The sequence below is a fragment of the Microcaecilia unicolor genome, chromosome 3 (genome assembly GCF_901765095.1).
Source record: "Microcaecilia unicolor chromosome 3, aMicUni1.1, whole genome shotgun sequence".
NCBI lineage: Eukaryota > Metazoa > Chordata > Amphibia > Gymnophiona > Siphonopidae > Microcaecilia > Microcaecilia unicolor.
Genome location: NC_044033.1, coordinates 459861615 through 459883596, shown reverse-complemented (window position 1 = coordinate 459883596; position 21982 = coordinate 459861615). Strand labels below are relative to the sequence as shown.

Below are 21982 nucleotides of genomic sequence, written 5' to 3'. Positions count from 1 at the left end.
CCTGGATTGACCGCTGTCGTGGATAGGATGCTGGGCTCGATGGACCCTTGGTCTTTTCCCAGTGTGGCATTACTTATGTGCATTACTTATTTATCAGTTTTATTGTCTATTTTGATTTTATAGATTTGTTGTGACCCCTGAAGCGGGCACATAGTGTGCTGAAACATAGCTGTGTCAGGTCTTTTCTTATTTGATGCTAATAATAAAGCTTTTTCAGTTCCATCAGTATTTTGTGTACTCCATTTTTGTTTTATCGATATTATTTTCACCTGTGGAGTGGTGTTTTCCTTCCTTGACTTTTTCACTTCTGAATCGAGCTACCACTTAGAAAGGCCAAAGCCAGCAGTAGGGGTGTCATGCCCACAAGTGTGGAAAGTTTTATGTCAAACTCAAGCAGCAGGATTACTCTTCCACCCACTGTTGCAGCAATAAAATCAGTTAGTGAAGATGTCGAGCATTGAGCAAACTGCAATATCGGTGTCTATCTTACTAGCTTTACTGTTGGCTTCGGGTTACCCCTCTTGTTTTTGCTTTACTCCTACCCAGAACAGATAAGATCAGAGTACACAGAGAAAACTGAAAAATTGGTGACTCCAAGAGCCCACCTCAACACACCATCTTGATCTCTTTATATGCCTTTTTCTTTGATATTCTCTTTTGGCCTGCTTTATTATCACTTTACATCAAATTTGGCAAATTATACTTTCTATTTCATCAATTGATTTGGCTTTTCCTTTTTAGAACATCATCCTTTCAAGCTCTAATAGCCCCTTTCACTTTACTCTTTAAGCATGACAGTATTCATTTAAGTCTTTCTTTGATCTTTACTAATGCATGAAATACAACTAATCTGAGCTTTCAAGATACTATTTTTAAACAGCATCCAAAACAAGATTAAGCTTTTAAAATTTGCAAATGTTGCTTTTAATATTTTTTTCTAATAAATCATTTAATCATAGTGCCACTTTTTAAAAGTTCTACTGCACTAGTTTTACATTTTGTCCTTACAGTTGTTATGATAAATTCGATTGCATTATAATCATTATTGATAAATGGTCCCATGACCATTACCCATTGTACCAGGTATACATTCCAGTAAGGACCAGACCCTTTTTGATTCATGGAGACACTGAGGGGCATAATCGAATGAAAACGTCTATCTCCATGGGCGTTTATCTCCGAGAACAGGTCCGTGAAGGGGCAGACCGAACCGTATTTTCGAAAAAAATAGACATCCATGTTTTATTCGACAATTTGTGAGCTGGGCGTTTTTGTTTTTCAGCAATAATGGAAAATGAAAGCGCCCAGCTCAAAAACGAATAAATCCAAGGCATTTGTTCATGGGAGGGGCCAGGATTCGTAGTGCACTGGTCCCCCTCACATGCCAGGACACCAACCGGGCACCCTAGGGGGCACTTTTACAAAAACAAAAAAAAAGGTTAAAGAGCTCCCAGGTGCATAGCACCCTTCCCTTGTGTGTTGAGCCCCCCAAATCCCCCTCAAAACCCACTGCCCACAAGTCTACACCATTACTATAGCGCTAAGGGGTGAAGGGGGGCACCTACATGTGGGTACAGTGGGATTGGGGGGGTTGGATGACTAAGCATTAAGCAGCACAACTGTAACAGGTAGGGGGGGATGGGCCTGGGTCCACCTGCCTGAAGTCCACTGCACCCCCTAACAACTGCTCCAGGTACTTGCATACTGCTGCCAGGGAGGTGGGTATGACATTTGAGGGTGAAAATAAAAAGTTGTGAAACATCATTTTTTGTGGTGGGAGGCAGTTAGTGACCACTGGGGGATTCAGGGGAGGTCGTTCCCGATTCCCTCTGGTGGTAATCTGGTCATTTAGGGCACTTTTTGGGGCCTTATTCATGAAAAAACAGGGTCCAGGAAAATTGCCCTAAATTCTAGCTAAAAACGCATACTTTTTTTCCATTATCGGCGAAAGGCGCCCATCTCTGTTCGGGTGATAACCATGCCCCAGTCCCGCTTTCACCACGCCTACGACATGCCCCCGTGAACTTTGTATGCTTCCACGATGGAGTGCAGTTGAAAACGTCCAAGTTCGGCTTTCGATTATACCGCGTTATTCGTTTTTGTGAGATAAACGTCCATCTCCCGATTTAGGTCGGAACTTGGGCGTTTTTCTCGTTCGATTATAAGCAGGACTGTCTCCCTTGCATGACATTTCCTAAATCAGTCTTGTGTAATTGAAATCTAGATTGTTAATCTTCTTAATTAGCATTTAACTGTCTGCCCATTATTTCTAGATGGACAGTAGAATATCCTCACCATATGAGAAATTCCCACATTACATTTTGCTTCCTGGAGGAGCTTCATCCTGTTTGACTCTATGCCATACATTACGTCACCCTTCCACTTATTTGCATCACACTTTCATTTTGATATACCATATATCAAATCAAATACTGAATATAAATCTGTCCAATCATAAACTGAAATAACAGATTTCCTTCCAAAAAAGGGGGAAAATTTAATTCTAATATAAATGGGGGAGGGGGGTTATATTCAAATGTTTCTCTTTTTTCCCCCCTTCCCCATCGTGTCAAGCATTTCCCCCCTTACCTTCCTCTTGCAGCTGATGCTGTGGAAAGGAGGAGCAGAGTTTATCCTTTAGAGGCATCCCTGCATCACCATGTCCAGGGTGGTAACTCTCCAAGCTGAGGGTGACAGCATTACAGTCGGCCTGTGCAGAGTCCTTGAGCATGTGTGCATGCTCAAGGCTTGTTGACTGCTGCCCCCTTCAAAACAGGAAGTTAAGAGATAAGATCCAGCAGGCCTTGAGTATGCACAAATGTTCAAGGCATCTGCTCCAGCTGACCATGGTATTGCCAGTGCAGCTGGGAGAGTTACCATACCACCATGGACTGGTGATTCAGGAATGCTGCTGAATGAGGGACTCTGGTTCTTTTTCCAATGTGTCAGCCACAGAAGGAAGGTGAGGGGGGAAATGCTGGACACCACAGGGACTTGAATTAAACCTAGAGACAATTTTTGACCTGGTATCACAGTGCCCCATGGTTATCCTTCTTCTACTGGGTCTCTAAGATGCCTATGGTATCAGCATCTTTATTTAGTATCAAACACACTAACTCTCTAGTATTATTTTTTAAACTTTTAGCATTTGCATACAGGAAATTTCAAGTATGTTTTTTATTTGTATTCACAACCTGTGTAGTTGTTGATGGGGTTAAGTTGAAATCATTTATGTCAATCCTTTCTGTGGATAAATGCAAAGTGATGCACATTGGGAAGAATAGTCCAAATCATAGTTACCTGATGCTAGGGTCCACCTTAGGAGTCAGTACTTAAGAAAAAGGTCTAGGTGTCATTGTAGACAATATGCAGAAATCTGCTGCCCAGTGTGCAGTGGAGGCCAAAAAGCAAACAGAATGCTAGGAATTATTGTGAAAGGGATGCAAAATAAGACCAAGAATATTATAATGCCTCTGTATCACTCCATGGTGCAACCTCACCTTGAGTAATACATTCAATTCTGGTCGCCGTATCTCAAAAAAGATATAGTAGAATTAGAAAATGTTCAAAGAAGAGTAACAAAAATAATAACAGGGATGGAACTCCTCCCACATTAGGAAAGGCTAAAGAGGTTAGTGCTCTTCTGCTAGGAAATAAGATGACTGGGGGGGGATATGATTGAGGTCTACAAAATCCTGTGTGGTGTAGAATGGGTAAAAGTGAATTGACTTTTCACTCTTTCAAAAAGTACAAAGACCTGTGGACATTCAATGAAATTATATGGAAATACTTTGAAAACAAATAGGAGGAAATATAATTTCACTCAAAGAATAGTTAAGCTCTGGAACTTGTTGCCGGAGGATGTGGTAACAGTGGTTAATGCATCTGGGTTTAAAAAACGTTTGGACAAGTTCCTGGAGGAAAAGGTCACAGTTTGTTATTGAGATGGACATGGAGGAAGCCACTGCTTGCCCCAGGACTGGTAGCATGAAATGTTGCTACTGATTGGGTTTCTGCCAGGTACTGGCCACTACTGGAAGCAGAATACTGGGCTAGATGAACCATTGATCTGACCCAGTATGGTTATTCTTATGTTCTTATGTTGTGTGTATAAATGCACCTGAACTACTTCAGCTGATACTACAACCTTTCTTTTAGGATATTCTAACCTCAGCATCTTTTAAAGCTGCTTTACTCCAAACCATGCATTCCTAGTTGACTGTCACCTTGCCCTCATGTTCTAGTTTAAAAGCTTAATTAAGCTTTTTTCACTCTTATTTCTTTATCACGTGCATACAGGGTCATCTCCTTTATTTACTTCATTTCTAAGGACCCCTGTTTGCACTTACCTGAACAATCTGAAAATGTGCATGTCATTAAGTTTGATCATCTCAATCCTGAAGGCCCAGTGTTGCTTTTTTGTTTCCATGTCATTAAGTTAACATGAGTCTGAGGTAGATAATGCATAGTGTAATTTAGTGAGTGTCACGTAACATTAGCTCTACTTCTAATATCTAATCACTGTTAACCCTAGACAATGGGTCCTGTCAAGCACTGTTCAGGCCCTACCTGCTCCTATGCATGTCCTCCTATAAGTTATTGCATAGAGACCTGGACCTGAACTACTGTATAATACTGCTAAGTGTTTTATATTATTTTATTCATAATTTCTCAACTTTCTGGCTACAGGTTTAGATCTATTATCTAGACTTTATTACTTATTGCTTAATTAATTTGTCCTGTGAATCTGTATTGTGGCGCACTTCTTTGTCTAACCCAGATTCCAAAAGAAGACCAAAAAAAACCCCCAAAACAAACCTTTCTCTCCCTTTTTGCCTAGCTCTGATAGTAGAGTGGATAGGCTTTTCAAACTGTTTCTTTTCCTTTATCCTGCTAACTCTTACTGTAGTATTCTAACTTTTGCTACTATATTGTGGCCTAGCACTGCCAGGTTTATTTGGGGTTTACATTTGTACTTTAATCTAGTGTGGGATTTTTTTTTCCTAATTGTGGAAAATGGGGAGGGAGACAGGGACAGGGACACTGAGGACAGATACAGGACAGGAAAGATAAGGACGTAGAGGGAATGATGGTGGACATGGAGAGAGAAAAATATCAACTGGACAGAAGACTCTGGGAAGAACAGAAGACGGATGTCACTCAAAGGGGAACAGAACAGAGTTTAAGATGGAAGGCACTCAGGAAAGAAGGAAACAACGCAGAAGATGGAGAGGACTCCAGGGGGAGAACAGAGCACAAGATGGTTGGAACTAGGGGTGGGGGGAAGGGGAAAAAAGCACAAGATGGATTGGACTAGAGGGTGGGAAATGGGAACAGAGTGTATGAGAGGAAGAAGATGGGTATCCAAAGGGTTGAGTGAGTGGAAATGGGGTTAAAATGACAGTGAAAAAGAGGCAATTGGAAATGGGATAGAGGGTAAGAGGTAGAAGAATGGCCTGGAGGCAAGGGAAGGAATGAGAGACAGGAATGGAGCTGGGACTGGTGAGAAGATGAGAGGCAGTGGAGGGATACATGAGAGCTGAGAAGGTGAGGACAAAAAATGGAATTGAGGGAATAGGGAGTGAATTAAAGATAAGGAGGGGTGAGAGAAGATGGGGAAGGAGAGAGACAGAGGGCAACGAAAGTGCTGGAGAGAGGATAGAGGAAGATGTGAAAAGCTGGTAGGTAGATGAGTGAAAAGGAGACTAAGGACTAGTAGGTGAGAGAAAGGGAGAATGAGGGTAAAATCAAATAGGCAGATATAAACACAGGGGCCCTTTTACAAAAAACAAGACCAAGAGTGCTTACCTTGCTTGAGAGTGGATTCAACTAGCAAAGAGTGGTGAGGCAACTGGGACCGCTCAAATCCGGGAGCCTTCTGGATACAATATTGTGTATCCACCTTCTTGGGTGCTACCTACACTGAGAGGGGAGATTCCCAGTTCCTCATCAGTACATCCTTAAGGACAGGGTGCAATGGCACAGTGATGCCTTCCTTAAGAGGAGACGTATAGCCCAAGACAGATAGCATCTCTGCCCTGGGCTCCTCCTCCATCTCCATGACAAAACCAGTAAAAGAGAGTAGCTCTGGAGGAGAGTTTCATCTCTCTTAAGGAGATGAGACATCATATGGGATAGCATATAACTCCTCCTCATCCAAGAAGTAATATGGATCCTCATCTGAAATCCATGAGTGGTTCCAGTCAAACTCCTCTTCCTCTTGAGACTCAGGGGACTGAGTTTGCACCAGCCTCAATCTAGTAGAACGACGTCCACGCTCCAAGGAGCATTGAGGTGCAGTCCTTCTCTCAGACTCTGGGGAAGCTTCCTCCCCTGATCTCAGAAGGGGTACTGCCTGCTCAGACCTCAGCTCCAATGCCCTGAGAGGTACTGGTGTTGATGTTCTGTGCACCAGCATCAATGGAGCCTCAGAGAGGGTCTGGGGCTGTTCCACTGAGTGCTTAAGCACCCTCAATGTCAAAACAGAAGCTCCCTGCAGCAACTACATCAGCTCCTCTCAGAGCATATTCTGGAACTGCTCATCAAGGGTGATCACGGTCTTGAATAAAGTGGGCTGAGCATCTTTCTAAGCTAAGTAATTTTCTAGGATTACATGACAGCTTTAAAACTGAAAATATTTAAAAGCATTAAAAAATAAGGAGGTTTTTAACTGCCGATGATGATGAAGCCCTAGCCCTCACCTGGAGATGAATATGGTGAGGTGCTTCTAGAAGCGTTTTCCTCCAGTAAAGTGATATATATGCTTACAAATTCTTGACTCTGTTTTCACACTTATATGCATTAAGGAAAATATTTAACATCATATTTTCGGTCTAGGTGGGAGTACAGAAAAGGGGGAGACCATAGCGCTCCCCACCCTCAGGAACTGGCACCTTACGCACCTTTAAATTATAGTGGGCTGAGTTGACACCCATTTGCAGCTGTGAATGTGCAATATTCATGGTCATTACATCTCCAAGCAAATTGCTGTGGGATTCACATTGTGATCTTTCTGTTATAAAATAGCATGAAAATGTGAGTGTTTTTTTTTTTTTTTAGTAAATAGGTATTTCAGTTTGCTTCTGTGACCTTGCTTCCCTCTGGCAGGTCCACAAAATGAATGGAATTAGGTGGCTATATTTATCCACTTGGATGAAATTTTCACTTTATTCTATTCATTCCATTCCATTTATTGATTTGAAGTTCTGCCATTCTCTATAAGCACTAAGCAGTTGTTCTGTATTTGAATGGCTCAATCTCATTGAAAGTCTACCATTAAATAATGGTCTTGCCTTAAATGTGCTTACTAGATGTTGGTAGGTTTGCCTATAGCTCAGGTAAACAATAACAGTGAATCTGAAAGTGGATTTCTGAAGTTTTTCATCTTTTATTTCAGGAATCAGTTTGACTGTGTTCTTGGTCAGCCCAGTTGCTCAACTGTGTTTCTTTAATCTGTTATGTGTCTTGTCAAACTTGTTTTAAATTATGTTTTTGTTTATTTTACAGAATGTTTGGTATTTCTTCAGTGAAATAAGGGGCTCTTTTACAAAGGCGTGCTGAAAAATGGCGTGCAGTAGTGTAGACGTGTGTTTTGGGAGCGCGCAGAATCATTTTTCAACGCACCTGTAAAAAATGCCTTTTTAAAATTTTTGCTGAATATAGATGTGCGGCAAAATGAAAATTGCCACACGTCCATTTTGGGTCTGAGACCTTACTGCCAGCCATTGACCTAGTGGTAAGATCTCACGCAGTAACCGGGCGGTAATGGTCCACGTGCGTAAAATGCCAATTACCGCCCGATTATCGCCAGCGCAACACAAAATGAAAATATTTTCTGGCGCACTTAGCGGATGCGCGTCAAAAATTAAATTACTGCAAGTGCCATATGGTAACCGGGCGGTAACTCAAAATTGACGTGCATTGGGCATGTGTAGGAGCCTACGCTGCTCAGTAAAAGGGCCACTAAGTTTGTTGAAGATAATAATAAGCTGGATATTGCACAGAAACTATTTTGATTGTTGTGTAGGATGAGGTCTTGTGGACGCAGGACATTAGGTCTTTTTTCATTTTACTAGTTTTATCTTTACCTTTTGATTCTGTAGATTTGAGTTTTTTGTTGAAATGCTGTGAGACAGTAGGATACAAAAGGAAGGTTCTTCAGTGACTAAGGTCTTTCATAATAGTGACTTCCATAGAACATTTGAGTTTCTTTTTCTTATTGATTTTTTCTTCTATAACTTCTGCAGTCTCCCTTGATGTGGCCTGGAATGTTTCTAGTACCTTTATTATTTTCTTGTATTTGATTCTTTGAATTGTTAATTGCTTTTTCTACAGGAACAAAATTACTTGTTTTGTTATGAAACATTTTTATTGATAAATCTCAAATAAAAAAAACAAACATAAGAATTGTCTAATGGGTCAGACCAAGTAGTAAAGGGTCATGGATTTGATGTACTGCCTTTCTATGATACAACCAAAGTGGTTTACAATTTATTATTACACACAGGTAGTGTCTCTGTCCCTATGTGGGCTCATATTAAGTTTTTTTGCACCTGGGGCAATAGAGCCACAGTAAGAATTGAACCCAGCTCCCCAGGTTATTAGCCCACTGCACTATTAGGTTACTCCTCCATGCCATTTTTTCTTGCCTGTAATCCTATTTCCAATAATGGTCAGTCTAGGTCACAAGCGCCTGACAGAGTCCCAAACATTAATAAGGTTTTAACTTAACTTTTTATGTTACCCTAAGAGGTTCCTTGGGGCCCTGTTTATCTCTGTTGATTTGTATCCTTTAGGTTTTCTTTATTCATCTATGCCTGTGATATTCAGCTCTCCTTTCTGTTTTGGAAGATAAGGCACAGGCTGTACAGAAAAATAATCAGGGACTGACAGATGTCTTTAATTGATTTTTAACAAAATAACTTGTTTCTTAACAGAGATGGGTTGTTACTTTTTTAAAGTACTTAAGTAAAAAGTAAAAGTACTGGCTTCAAAAGTAGTTAAGTAAAAGTAAAAAGTCTTATACAAATAAAATACGTAAAAGTAATAAAGTACATCTCTTAAAACTACATTTTCACTACAAGTTGGACCACAGAATTTAGTATATTTACAAGCTATGTTCCAGGGGGTCACACAAGGTCCTTCCTAGGAAAAAAAAAAAAAAAAAAAACACAACCTGAACATTACAGTGGGCAGAACAACATTAATACAAAACAAACTGAAAATGGTTTACTACAGAACAGTCCTACACAGACACTTGATGCTAACAGAATACTCGGCCTTTTTCACACACAGTCACAGGTAGACCCTCATGAAGTATAGAATAAGTAAAGAAGGTGAGAAATCAAAGAAGGAAAATCATTCCATGAATGGAATCAAGAAGGATAAAGCAAAAGTGGAGCACACAATCCAATAGTGGAACCAGAGAATATTTTTAATAAATAATATCTGCAAGAAGACCCAACACAGCTGTATTTCAGCACAGAAAGTGCCTGCATCAGGGGTCATGTGAATTCTATGACAGCAAAAAAGCATTAAAAAGAATAAATAAATAATTACTTACAAAAACAGTATAAAATAATACATTTCATGAGAAACACCAGAGATACAAAATGCATGATCATGCCACATGCTTAAAAATCAATAAATAATTCAATAGATAAATACCAAAAACACATAAACCTCATGAATATGCAAAATGCTAAATGAACTGGCCCGCCCTCATCTGACTTAAGTAACTTACGTAAGTAACTTACGTCAGACGAGGGCGGGCCAGGGAGGAAAGGAGGGAAGTCCGAAGGGAAGCAATAAGCTGTTGCTTGCTGTAGCGCCTTCACACGGAGGTGAGAGGCGCTGTGAGGGCCTGGCCCGGTGGCAGATGGAGGTGGGTGGGTGGAAGGGGAGCGGTGGCGGCGACGACCTCAGGGGGGGCAGCGGGGGCAGGGCCACGAGGGTGCGGAGGATGACGGGGAGGCCGTGGCTGCGGGAAGCTGTCATTTCAATGCGGGGGGGGGGGGGGCGAAGGACGTCCATAAGCACAGCTCATCTTTTATATATAGTGAAGGACGTCCATAAAGGATGTCCTTGGCATGCGCAGAGCAGCCAGCATAATGCTTGGCTGCTCTGCGCATGCTCGACAAGCCGACTGTTTAACGATGGAATAGAGAATGCAAGTGAGCTACAATGAGCAGCTCATTTGCATTCCTATTCCTTGATGCATGCCCGTTCCTTACTGATTCACTAAGGGAATCGGTAAGGAAAGGGCTTTAATGATTTTTTAGTGCATCTTGTCCTTGGGAAGGGACTTGCTCTAAGGAAAGTGCCTAAAGGAGAGAGAGAGAGGGAGAGAAAGAGAAAGTAAAAAACCTGGATGGAACCACAGTGGAACTAAGAAAGGTCAGCTCTCACAAAAGCTGCTAGCACATGTCATGCAAGGCACAGACTGAGCCTCTCATACCCAGCCTATGGGGCAAAGAAAGAGGGCTGGTCCTAAGTCAGAGCTGACAGCCAATAGGGAAAGCTCACAAGGAGCCAATCACGGGAGCTACAAACTATAGAAGGGGGAGGGGCAGTACGCAGTGCTATTTATTACACAAACAATGCAATTAAATACAAATAATACTCCTATTAAATATACATCACAACATACCCTGCCTCCATGATTATGGGGGCAGAACACTCACAATAGAATTACTGCAAGTTGCTTGCAAGAGTGAGCACTGGTCAAAAATCCTCAGTCCTCTGTGGGATCTGATGTCCATCAGTTTAAAAAATCAGTATGGATACAATTCAAACGTAAAAATAAAAAAGCCCATAAAAACCAAAAGGAACTACAAAAGCAAAAAAAGAAGAATGGAAAGGAAGGTGAAAAAAAAAGAGGGAGAAGGGAAAGGGGAGGAGGAAGAGAAAGGGCAAAGGGAAAAAAGAATGACGGAGTGAAGAAAAAGGGAATAGAAAAATAGAAATGGAGAAAAAAAGAACGAGAAAAAATGGGTACAGGAAACAGAGGTGAAAATGGAAAAGGGAATAGGATGTCAAAGGACTAGAAAGAATGGGATGCACAGGAAAGAAAAAATATGAAAATGCGGGGAAGGCATGGAGTGACCAAAACCAAACTGAGCATAGAAACCATACTTGCAGTGACACAAAACAGTCTATGTGTAAATATATTCAAGTAAGAGTGGAAAATATTGAAGAAACATCACAAGCAAGTTGGAAAGGAACTACTATAGAGTGTGCCAACAAAATACTGTATGTCCGCAAACAGTGCTGCTTAAACTGCGTCTGAGACCAAGTGAAAAAAGTGCTACATAAAGTGAAAATATTCAGTGAAGACAATTTAAAATACCTCATGGTGTATGATAAAAATGAATGGGAATACTTCCATTGCTGAATCAGCAACAATGAGCACCTTCCACGACAGAAAATAAAGAGACCGACATGGATACAGACCAGCATTTTAAAATAAAAAGGCACCAAAACAAGTGACATTCGTTCACATAAATAATTCATAAGACTCAATTGTAAAGGAAGACCACGGTAGAATGACTACCAAAATGAAAACAAAGCATTGCTTGCTCATATGTGCTATAAATCCAAAAGCAGAGAGAAGTGTGTGTATTAGTGTACCTGAGAAGGAAAAGTGTCATAATATAATAGAGAAAAACTTCTACTTACCTCCCAGCTAGAAATGATATGCTGGTATGCGGTACAAACCTGGACACCCAAATCTGGTGGTCCAGTGGTGAGCTGGGGCAGGAGCAACCCTCCTATGCTCCTGCCCATACAATCTCCGTGCTGAAAATGGGTGCTGCAAGTTTCAGCGGCAGCCATTTTCATTATGGAATCGCATGGGCAGGAGCATAGGAGGGTCACTCCTGACCCAGTTCACCATTGGACCACAAGAGCTGTAAGGTCATTTCTTTACTCAACATGTAATTAAACTCTGGAATTTGTTGCCCGAGAATGTAATAAAAGCAGTTAGCTTAGCAGGGTTTAAAAAAGGTTTGCTGGCTTCCTAAAGAAAAAGTCCATAGACCATTATTAAAGTGGACTTGGAGAAAATCCAGTGCTTATTTCTAGAATATATAATACAAAATCCAGTAGAAAAAATTTTAAGAAAGTATGTGAATGTCCTCATAAGCCCTATGGAGTTATTTGCTGATTTCTAGAATAAGCAGCATAAAATGTATTGTACTGTTTTGGGATCTTGCTAGGTACTTGTGGCCTGGATTGGCCACTGTTGGAAACAGGTTGCTGGGCTTGATGGACCTTCGATCTGTCCCAGTATGGCAATACTTATGTACTTATGTAAAAGAAGCCCAAAAAGTATCACAAAAAAATGTGCAAGGGCACCCATAGGCTTATTTTTACCACAGCTTACTAAAAGGACCCCCTTGTCATTTGAAAATAATGTAGACTAAAAATGAGGTAAAATGAAATAGGGAAAAATGAATTTTGTTGTTTGTTTTCAACTTCATTTTAGAATGAAAACAAACACTGTATTTTTTAATTTTACTACAAAACAAAGCACTTCCCTAGATACGTCTTCCGCACCCTGGTACAATCACTAGTGATAAGTCACCTGGACTACTGCAATGCTCTGTATGTAGGTTGTAAAGAACAAACCATTAAAAAAATCCAAACAGCCCAGAACACCGCAGCCCGTCTTATTTTTGGAAAACCCAAATACGAAAGCGCAAAACACCTAAGAGAGAAGCTACACTGGCTCCCGCTCAAGGAACGAATTGAGTTCAAGATCTGCACGACCGTATACAAAATCATTCACGCAGAGGCCCCTATCTACATGCTGAACCTAATAGACTTACCACCCAGAAATGCCAGAAGATCAGCCCGTAAGTTCCTCAACTTGAACTTCCCCAGCTGTAAAGGAACCAAATACAAACAGGCATACGCTACTACCTTTGCGTACAAAAGCACAAAGCTATGGAACGCACTACCCAAGACCCTGAAAACCACGGACAACTTAACCAACTTTCGCAAATCTTTGAAGACATTTCTCTTCAACAAAGCCTACAAAAATAATCCTCGATGAATCATACCACAAAGCTTTGAAGACATTTCTCTCCATCATAGCATACAAAAACAATCCTTGATGAATCACACTACTCAGTTCATCACCCAAACGCTCTAAAACACTTCGACACGACCTTACCCATTACCTTCTAATTAATTCCTCTCTTACTTCCAATTTATTACCGACTGTAGATAATACTATGTAATGATCATACCAAATTAACACCCTGTAAGCCACATTGAGCCTGCAAAAAGGTGGGATAATGTGGGGTACAAATACAATAAATAAAATAAATAAATAACAAAAATAGACATACAGCTGGTAACTTTATAAAGGCATTTTGCGCATGTATGCCAATATTTGTAAAACACCTCTTATAAATTAATCCATGCCAAGTATGCACAATGACATGAACATGTGTATATGTATGAAAATTTAGGGCCCTGTTTACTTAGGTGCACTAGTTTTTTTAGCGCATGCTAAAAATTAGCATGTGCTAACCGTGTAGATGCCCATAGGAATATTATAGGCATGTACACATTTAGCACACGCTAATGCTTAATGCATACTAAAACGCTAATGCATCTCTAGCATGGCTTAGTAAACAGGGCCCTTAGGCTTTTACAAACCGCACTACCAATTACCATGCGCTAAATGTGAAGAAGCCTATGGGAATTGAATGGTGTTCTTCGCATTCAGCGCACGCTAATTAGAAGTGTTGCTTTGGAAAAGGACCCCTTAGTGTTTTTGGCCTGAGTTTGGAAAAGAAAAGGGATAATACTAGTGGATAGAGAACAGATGGAGATAGAATCATGATTTACATACAAAAAGAAGAAAGTAGATCACCAGGATTGAAAATTTAAAATATTTTAACCTTCAATCCTGGTGATCTATTTTCTTCTTTTGCTGTCATGATTTGCATGTGCATTTTAAAATATGTAAAATCACTTGTATTGTATGCATGTTCATTTATGTGTCTACTCTTGAACTGGTGTTAAAAGTATGTGGCTTTATTTTACCTATGATCTCTGCAGGATTTGTTCTAGCATTTTATAAGGACACATGGAGGGGCATAATCGAACAGAAACGCCTATCTCCATGGGCGTTTATCTCCGAGAACGGGTCCGTGAAGGGGCGGACCGAATCGTATTTTTGAAAAAACATGGACGTTTATCTTTTTTTGAGCTGGGCGTTTTTGTTTTTCAGCGATAATGGAAACCGAAAACGCCCAGCTCAAAAACGAATAACTCCAAGACATTTATTCGTGGGAGGGGCCAGGATTCGTACTGCACCGGTCCACCTCACATGCCAGGACACCAACCGGGCACCCTAGGGGGCACTTTTACAAAAAAACAAAAAAGGTAAAACAGCTCCCAGGTGCATAGCACCCTTCCCTTGGGTGTTGAGCCCCCAAAATCCCCCTCAAAACCCACTGCCCACAAGTCTACACCATTACTATAGCCCTAAGGGGTGAAGGGGGGCACCTACACGTGGGTACAGTGGGTTTGGGGGGCGGTTTGGAGGGCTCCCATTTACCAGCACAAGTGTAACAGGTGGGGGGGGGGATGAGCCTGGGTCCACCTGCCTGAAGTCCACTGCTCCAGTGACCTGCATACTGCTGCCAGGGAGGTGGGTATGACATTTGAGGGTGAAAATAAAAAGTTGTGAAACGGCATATTTTGTGGTGGGAGGGGGTTCGTGACCACTGGGGGAGTCAGGGGAGGTCATCCCCGATTCCCTCCAGTGGTCATCTGGTCATTTAGGGCACTTTTTGGGGCCTTATTCGTGGAAAACAGGGTCCAGGAAAAGTGCCCTAAATTCTCGCTAAAAACGCATATTTTTTTTCCATTATCGGCGAAAGGCGCCCATCTCTGATCGGCAGATAACCACGCCCCAGTCCCGCCTTCACCACGCCTTCGACACGCCCCCATCAATGTTGTCCACATCCGCGACGGAGTGCAGTTGAAAACTTCCAAATTCGGCTTTTGATTATACTGCTTTATTCGTTTTTGGGAGATAAACGTCTATCTCCCGATTTGGGTCACAATATAGGCGTTTTTCTCTTTCGATTATAAGCAGGATGGAGAGGCATTTTCAATATGTCTAAATCCGACTTTGGATGTTTTGCTGAAAACGTCCAAAAATCAAGTAGTGAAAAGGACCATTTTCAAACCAGAAAAACGTCTATCTTTTTCTTTGAAAATGACCATTTCCTAGATGTTGTTATCCTTAGTATGCATCAAAACAGAAGAAACCAGTCTTCGCAAGAAATCAAACAGAAAACAGAACAGCGAAGATGACAAACAAAAAACAAAAACAAAAAATCAAAATCAAAAAATTAAAAAATGATAAAAATAAAATATATAAAAATGTATTTAAAAATATAAATACATAAAAGAGACGAGACATCTTCGCTGTTCTGTTTTTTGTTGTCCTTAGTATGTCCATTAGTATAACCGTTAAAAAAAACATGTCCAAGTACAAAATGCACAAATTCAAGCCGTTGGGACGTAGAAGGAGCCAGCTCTCTTAGTAGACTGGCCACACAGGCATCCCAGCAGAGCAGTGGGGTACCCTAAGGGCTATGGTAGTGGTGTACAGTTGGGGGTAGTGGGTTTTGGGAGGTTTGGGGGGCTCAGCACACAAGGTAAGGGAGCTATATACCTGGGAGCATTTTATGAAGTCCACTGCAGAGCCCCCTAGGGTGCCTGATTGCTGTCCTGGCATGTGAGGGAGACCAGTGGCTCCCCCCATGTCCAAGTGGCTTGCATTTGGACGATTTAGACTTGGACATCTTTGGTTTTGAAAATCGCCAAAATTCAAAGACGTCCAAATCTAACGGCGTCCTTGGTATTTTCAAAACGAAAGATGGACGTCCATCTTTTTTCAAAAATGACCTTTTCTCCACCTCCGAATTTGGATGTTTTACAAAGACATCCAAATTCCAACTTAGACGTTTCTTTCGAAAATGCCCCTCCAAGGGACTCATTTTCAAATAGAAAAACGTCGAAATCACTATTTTCAAAACCCATTTTTTAGACGTTTTTCTATTCTGTTCATCTGCAGTGCATCCAAATTACAAGGGGGGCACTTGTGGGGGTGTTAAGGGTGGGATTTGAGCATTCCTAAAACTTGAATGTTTTTCTGCTATAATGGAAAAAAACAAAAACATCCAAGGCTAAAAGTTGGATGTTTTAGTCTACACCTATTTTAATACCAACTAAGCCACAAAATAGTGCCCTAAATGACCAGATGGCAAATGGAGGAATAAAGGAATGACCCTCTTACTCCCCCAGTGCTCACTGACCCCCTCCCACCCCCCTAAGATATGAAAGAAACAGTACATACCAGCCTCTATGACAGCTTCAGATGTTATGGCCAGTCCTATTAGAGCAGTAAGCACAGGGCCGTGCCAAGGGTCTGTGGCGCCCCCCTGCAGGAGATCAGTTGGCGCCCCCCGCCCCCCCCCCCCCCCCCCCCCCCCCCCGCAGATGAACAGTTGGCGCCCCCCTCCCCTCCGTGAAAATGATCGCTGCCCTCCCGCTCCCATGTCCCAACTGCCCACCCTCTTCTCCCCCCCCCAAGATCCCTTTTAAATTTACCTCCATCCGGCAGCGAAGGCGCGCCACAGCGTCAGTGAAGGAGGCGGCGCTCTCGACCTCTCTACTAGTCTTCCCCCTTCGCTCAATGTCCCGCCTTCTTCTGACGTCATTTCCTTGACATCAGAAGAAGGCGGAACTCTGAGCGAAGGGGGAAGACTAGTAGAGACGTCGGGAGCACCGCATCCTTCACTGATGCTGTGGCGCGCCTTCACTGCCGGACGGAGGTAAATTTAAAGGGGATCTTGGGGGGGGAGAAGAGGGCGGGCAGTTGGGACGTGGGAGGGTGAGGTAAGCATGGCGCGGCGGGGCGCCCCCCAGAGGACGGCGCCCTCCTGCCGTGCTTACCTCGCTTACCGTGTTGGCATGGCCCTGAGTAAGCAGGCCCCTGGAGTAGCCTAGTGGTCAGTGCAGAGCTTTGTGGCGAAGGGGACCCAGGCCCATAATCCAGTCTAACTGTTACAATTGTGGTGGAAAGTGTCAGCCCACCAAAAACCTACTGTACCCACATATAGGTGACACCTGCAGCCATAAGGGTTACTGTAGTGATGTATAGTTGAGTACAGTAAGTTATTGGTGGGTTTTGGAGGGCTCATCCTACAATATAAGGGGTTAACATTGAGATGTGTACCTAGGTCCTTTTATGTGAAGTCCACTGCAGTACACCCTAGGGTTCCTCTACTCTGCTGGGATGTCTGTGTGGCTTGATTTTGTGCATTTTTCACTTGGATTTTCTTTTTTCAGAAATTGTCAAAAAAAGATGGACACATTAAGCACAAACCCTCTGGATTCTATATAGCGCGCCCAGCGTTCTGCATCAAAATCCAAGCATATTCTATAAGAATGTGTGTCACCTAATTGGCTTAATAAGCCAATCAGCGTTGATAACAGTGCTAAACAAGCAATCATGAGCACTAATTAGCAATAATTTGAATTTATGTGCATAGCTCGGTAAGCGTATTTTGTAACTCACTGCACCTAAATTCTAATGCACACATCCAATAAGGGGCATGGCTATGCATGGGGAAATGGGCATGTTATGGGCATTCCAAAAAAAACTATGTGGATGGTTATAGAATATATCTGCTCTGCATATAATTTAGGCGCTGGCATTTTTACCATGTTTTACTTGGCATAAACAGCCATGACTAAATTTGGTCATGTGGAGAGGCACTCAGCGTATTCTATATACTGCGTGGAAATTTAAGCCTATTCTATAAAATTTAGGCGCATTCTATAAAATGTTGTGAATGCGCCTAAATGTAATTTTATTCTGTGTGGATTTTTCAGGTGCCATATAAAGAATCTCCCCTAAAATACCTAGAAAATGTCTAAGAAACGGCCATTTTTAAAGAAAAAATACATTTTTCAGTTTTGAAAATGGTCTCGTTCGATTTTCTAGAAAATATCCAAAGTTGAATTTAGACGTTATATCGAAAATGCCCCTCCACATAGAATTAGGGGGTATATGGCTTTTCACAAGAAAATGAAAGCTTTCCAATGTTTCAAAGTCTGGGAAAACTAAGGACTTCTTCTATTAAGCCGCACTAGTGATTCCCATGCGGCAAATGAAAGGAAGCCCATCGGAATTTTGAGTAATATGCTTCTTTTTGTAGTGTACACTGTTATGAATGTAATTTCCCAATGATTGAGTGGCCTCTTTATGCTGTAATCTGCAATGAATTTTGGATTAAGGAATGGTATTGTATATATTGTAGTTTAGCTGGTAATATCTTTATGACACTTATTCCCACAACATGGCAGTGCATGAATAAAATAACATTCCCATTACTTACTTGCTGGATCCCAAACAGAAGTAACCATTGTAGGGAAGGGATGCTTTGTTACATCAGGATAGGGGTTTGGTGAGTCTCCTCTGTTGCACACAGTCCAGAAGTCAGGGCAGCAGTCCACACTGCCAAATCGTTCATTGTCACAGAAAAAATCACAATAACAGGTTGCATTTTTCTCAAGGTAAGGAAAGCTGCAATCATCGTCTCTGTTAGGACAGCAGCCTCTTACCCTGCAGTAATTTCCTTCTCCCACAGCTCTCTTGGTTCTGACACCAATTTGTTCCCCAGCAGAATAGAAATTCAGGGTCAGATTCCATTCAGCAAATGAATGTTTGGCCAGAAAAATCTCAGTAAGGACAAGATAGAAAAGAACTAGTTGCTGCTGGTCTTTAAACATCATTCTCTGTGTTTCAGCTAAATTCCGAGTACAGGGACAGGAGTTTAGCAATCCCTAGGTCCTGTTCATTGGTGTGATTCTGTAACTTATTTAGTGAAATCTGTTTAGCCAGGGCTGAGAGAATGAAATAAAGCATTCACAGTAGGATTTTACTAGCTGTTTTGAAAGCTTGCATGGTTAACCATTAACCAGATACAACATAAAGAACCAACTACAATGTGTACTTTTGATGATCACAAAAACATTTCAGATACAGAACATAGTTTTATTTTTTCCACTATGCCATTTCACTCTTCCATTAGCAAGAAAATCAGACCAGATTCACTAATCAGCTGTATCTAGAAATATTCCAATTTCGAATATCCCACAGGGACAAAAGTTTAAAAGATCATAAACATGCACGTTCAAAGTCCAGGATACAAAGGGTATGAACAGTTTTACATTAATCAAGGAACTGTTTTACTGTGAAGATCAAAACACAGTATTTTGGAAGTAATTTTATAAGTAACTTGAGCATTAGAACAGCATTTCACACAGTAGGTGCTTATAAAATTAATCCAGCATATGCACACATAAAAGAAGAGTCTAGGAAAATATTGCACCAATGTTTATGCAATATGGGGATAACTCTATAAAGTAGGCACATATGATTAGAATAATCTGTGCATATACGTGTGCCCATAGGCACGTAAAATTCCACCTAAATGCATATCTTACATAGCATGTACACATGGGTGAGGCCTGGGTAGAGCTTTTACATCTATAACTTGTAGAACACTATAAATTACACATGTATGTCAGGCATTTAGGTATAAGCCCTTACGTCAGATTCATGGCTGCTCTAAGTGTTCACAATTAACAGCATACATACATATATAGCCAGTTACACTAGTATTCTATAAAGGAATATAGGCATCTTCTTTCTTTTACAGTCTACCTGGTCAATATTCAAAGTGATTTCAGTGGACAGGAGCAACTCCTGCCCTCTTAAAATATAATCAGTGGGCCAACCATCATTATTCAGTGGCACTTAACTAGGCACTAACCTGCTTATTTTGAAGGAAAAGGCCGGCCATCTTCCGACACAAATCGGGAGATAGCCGGCCTTCTCCTAAAGCTGGCCAAATCGGTATAATCAAAAGCCAATTTTGGCCGGCTTCAACTGCTTTCCGTCACAGGGCCAGCCAAAGTTCAAGGGGGCGTGTCGGCAGTGTATCGAAGGCAGGGCGGGGGCGTGGTTAACAGATGGCCGGCCTCGGCCGATATTGGAAAAAAGAAGGCCGGCCCTGACGAGCATTTGGCCGACTTTACTTGATCCCTTTTTGTTCACGACCAAGCCTCAAAAAGGTGCCCGAACTGACCAGATGACCACCGGAGGGAATTGGGGATGACCTCCCCTTACTCCCTCAGTGGTCACCAATCCCCTCCCACCCAAAAAAAAAAATTTTAAACACATTTTTTTGCCAGCCTCAAATGTAATACCCAGCTCCATCACAGCAGTATGCAGGTCCCTGGAGCAGTTTTTAGTGGGTGCAGTTCACTTCAGGCAGGCGGACCCAGGCCCATCCCCTCCTACTTGTTACACTTGTGGTGGTAAATGTTGAGCCCTCCAAACCCCCCAAAACCCACTGTACCCACATGTAGATGCCCCCCTTCATCCCTTAGGGCTATGGTAGTGTGGTGTACAGTTGTGGGTAGTGGGTTTTGGGGGGATTTGGGGGGCTCAGTACCCAAGGTAAGGGAGCTATGCACCTGGGACCAATTTCTGAAATCCACTGCAGTGCCCCCTAGGGTGCCCGGTTGGTGTCCTGGCATGTGAGAGGGACCAGTGCACTACAAATGCTGGCTCCTCCCATGACCAAATGGCTTGGATTTGGCCAGGTTTGAGATGGCTGCCATTAGTTTCCATTATCAGCAAAACCAATGGCGGCCATCTCTATCGCTGGCGATCTCTAAGGCTGGCCCAAATGTTGAGATTTGGCCGGCCCCGACTGTATTATCGAAACGAAAGATGGCCGGCCATCTTGTTTCGATGATACGGTCGAGTACGCCGCTTTACGGGGCCGTCATTACAGATGGCCGCCCTTAGAGATGGCCAGCCCCATTCGATTATGCCTCTCTAAGTGATCATTTAAAAGTGGGCAGAAAAGGGCATTTGGAAGGCTGAGTCAGGGAGAAGCCTGGATTTATATAGGTACTGTTAACAATCAGTGCTGGTGCCTGCATAGTTAAATGACCAAATAGGAACACATAAACAGCAGTCCTAATTTTAGTCGCTTAGCTGTACAGGTCCCAGCATTGAATATCATCTGGCACCTGCATAATTGTCAGTGGTGGCCTGAAAGTTTATCACCTCTCCCTCCTGCCCCTCTGATCAGCACTTGCACCCTCCTCCTGACCCACCATCTGAATTGGCATCCCTTTCCTTCCTCTCTCGAGCCATAGCAGGTCCTCCCCCTGAGCCTACCTATCATCCTTGGCAGTCCAGTGGTCAATGGGGCAGGAGAGAATGGAATCCATGTGAGATAAGGGGACCATACTAGATTACTAACACCATATAAGGAGTTTTTTCCTTATATGGTGCTTATGCCCCTCTCAGTTCATCCCAGAATGCACTGGGAAGGGGATGGATGCCACAGGTTGAAGGAAGGAGGTGGTCCTCCTGCCTCCAACCTTAATGGTATGTGGAGATTCTGGGGGGGTAGAGGGAGGGAAGGACTCCCACTAGACCACCAGGATTTGCCACTAGGGAGTTCTCCCTGGCCAGGCCCAGACCGGGGCCCACCAGGTCAGGTTGATGGGGGCCGGTCAGGCAGTTGGGAGGTTGGGGGGTATTCTTGGGGGGGTCAGGAGGGGGGTCCACTGAACCACCAGGGATTCTTATTTGGAGTCCAGGTGGCACAGGAAGGTTGAAAGAGGGTCCTTTGATCTTGGGGAGGTCAGGATCAGGTTCATGCTGGGTGTGTATCAATGCACTGACACCTATCATGGGGAGCAGTCAGCTTGCACTATACAGTGTAAGCAGACTGCTCCCCATAACAACAGCTCCAAACCTATTGTTAATTTTTGCAAGTTAACGGTAGGCACACAGTGCATGGAACTGTCTGTGCATTATTCAGAATGCTCATTTTAATACCAATGAGCTCCTTGTAATGCA

The 21982-nt window shown here is 42.4% G+C and overlaps 1 protein-coding gene across 2 annotated transcripts in view; it reads right to left on the bottom strand.

Annotated features, from left to right (window-relative positions):
* Window positions 1–18932, bottom strand: part of TINAG (tubulointerstitial nephritis antigen) — a 112018-nt gene extending 93086 nt beyond the window's left edge. For both annotated transcript variants that reach the window (XM_030198976.1, XM_030198975.1), the window contains exon 1: window positions 18432–18932. In XM_030198976.1, the coding sequence (XP_030054836.1) occupies window positions 18432–18828 (397 nt within the window). In that variant the 5' untranslated portion in view covers window positions 18829–18932. The remainder of the gene's footprint in view (window positions 1–18431) is intronic.
* Window positions 18933–21982: the final 3050 nt, after the last annotated feature.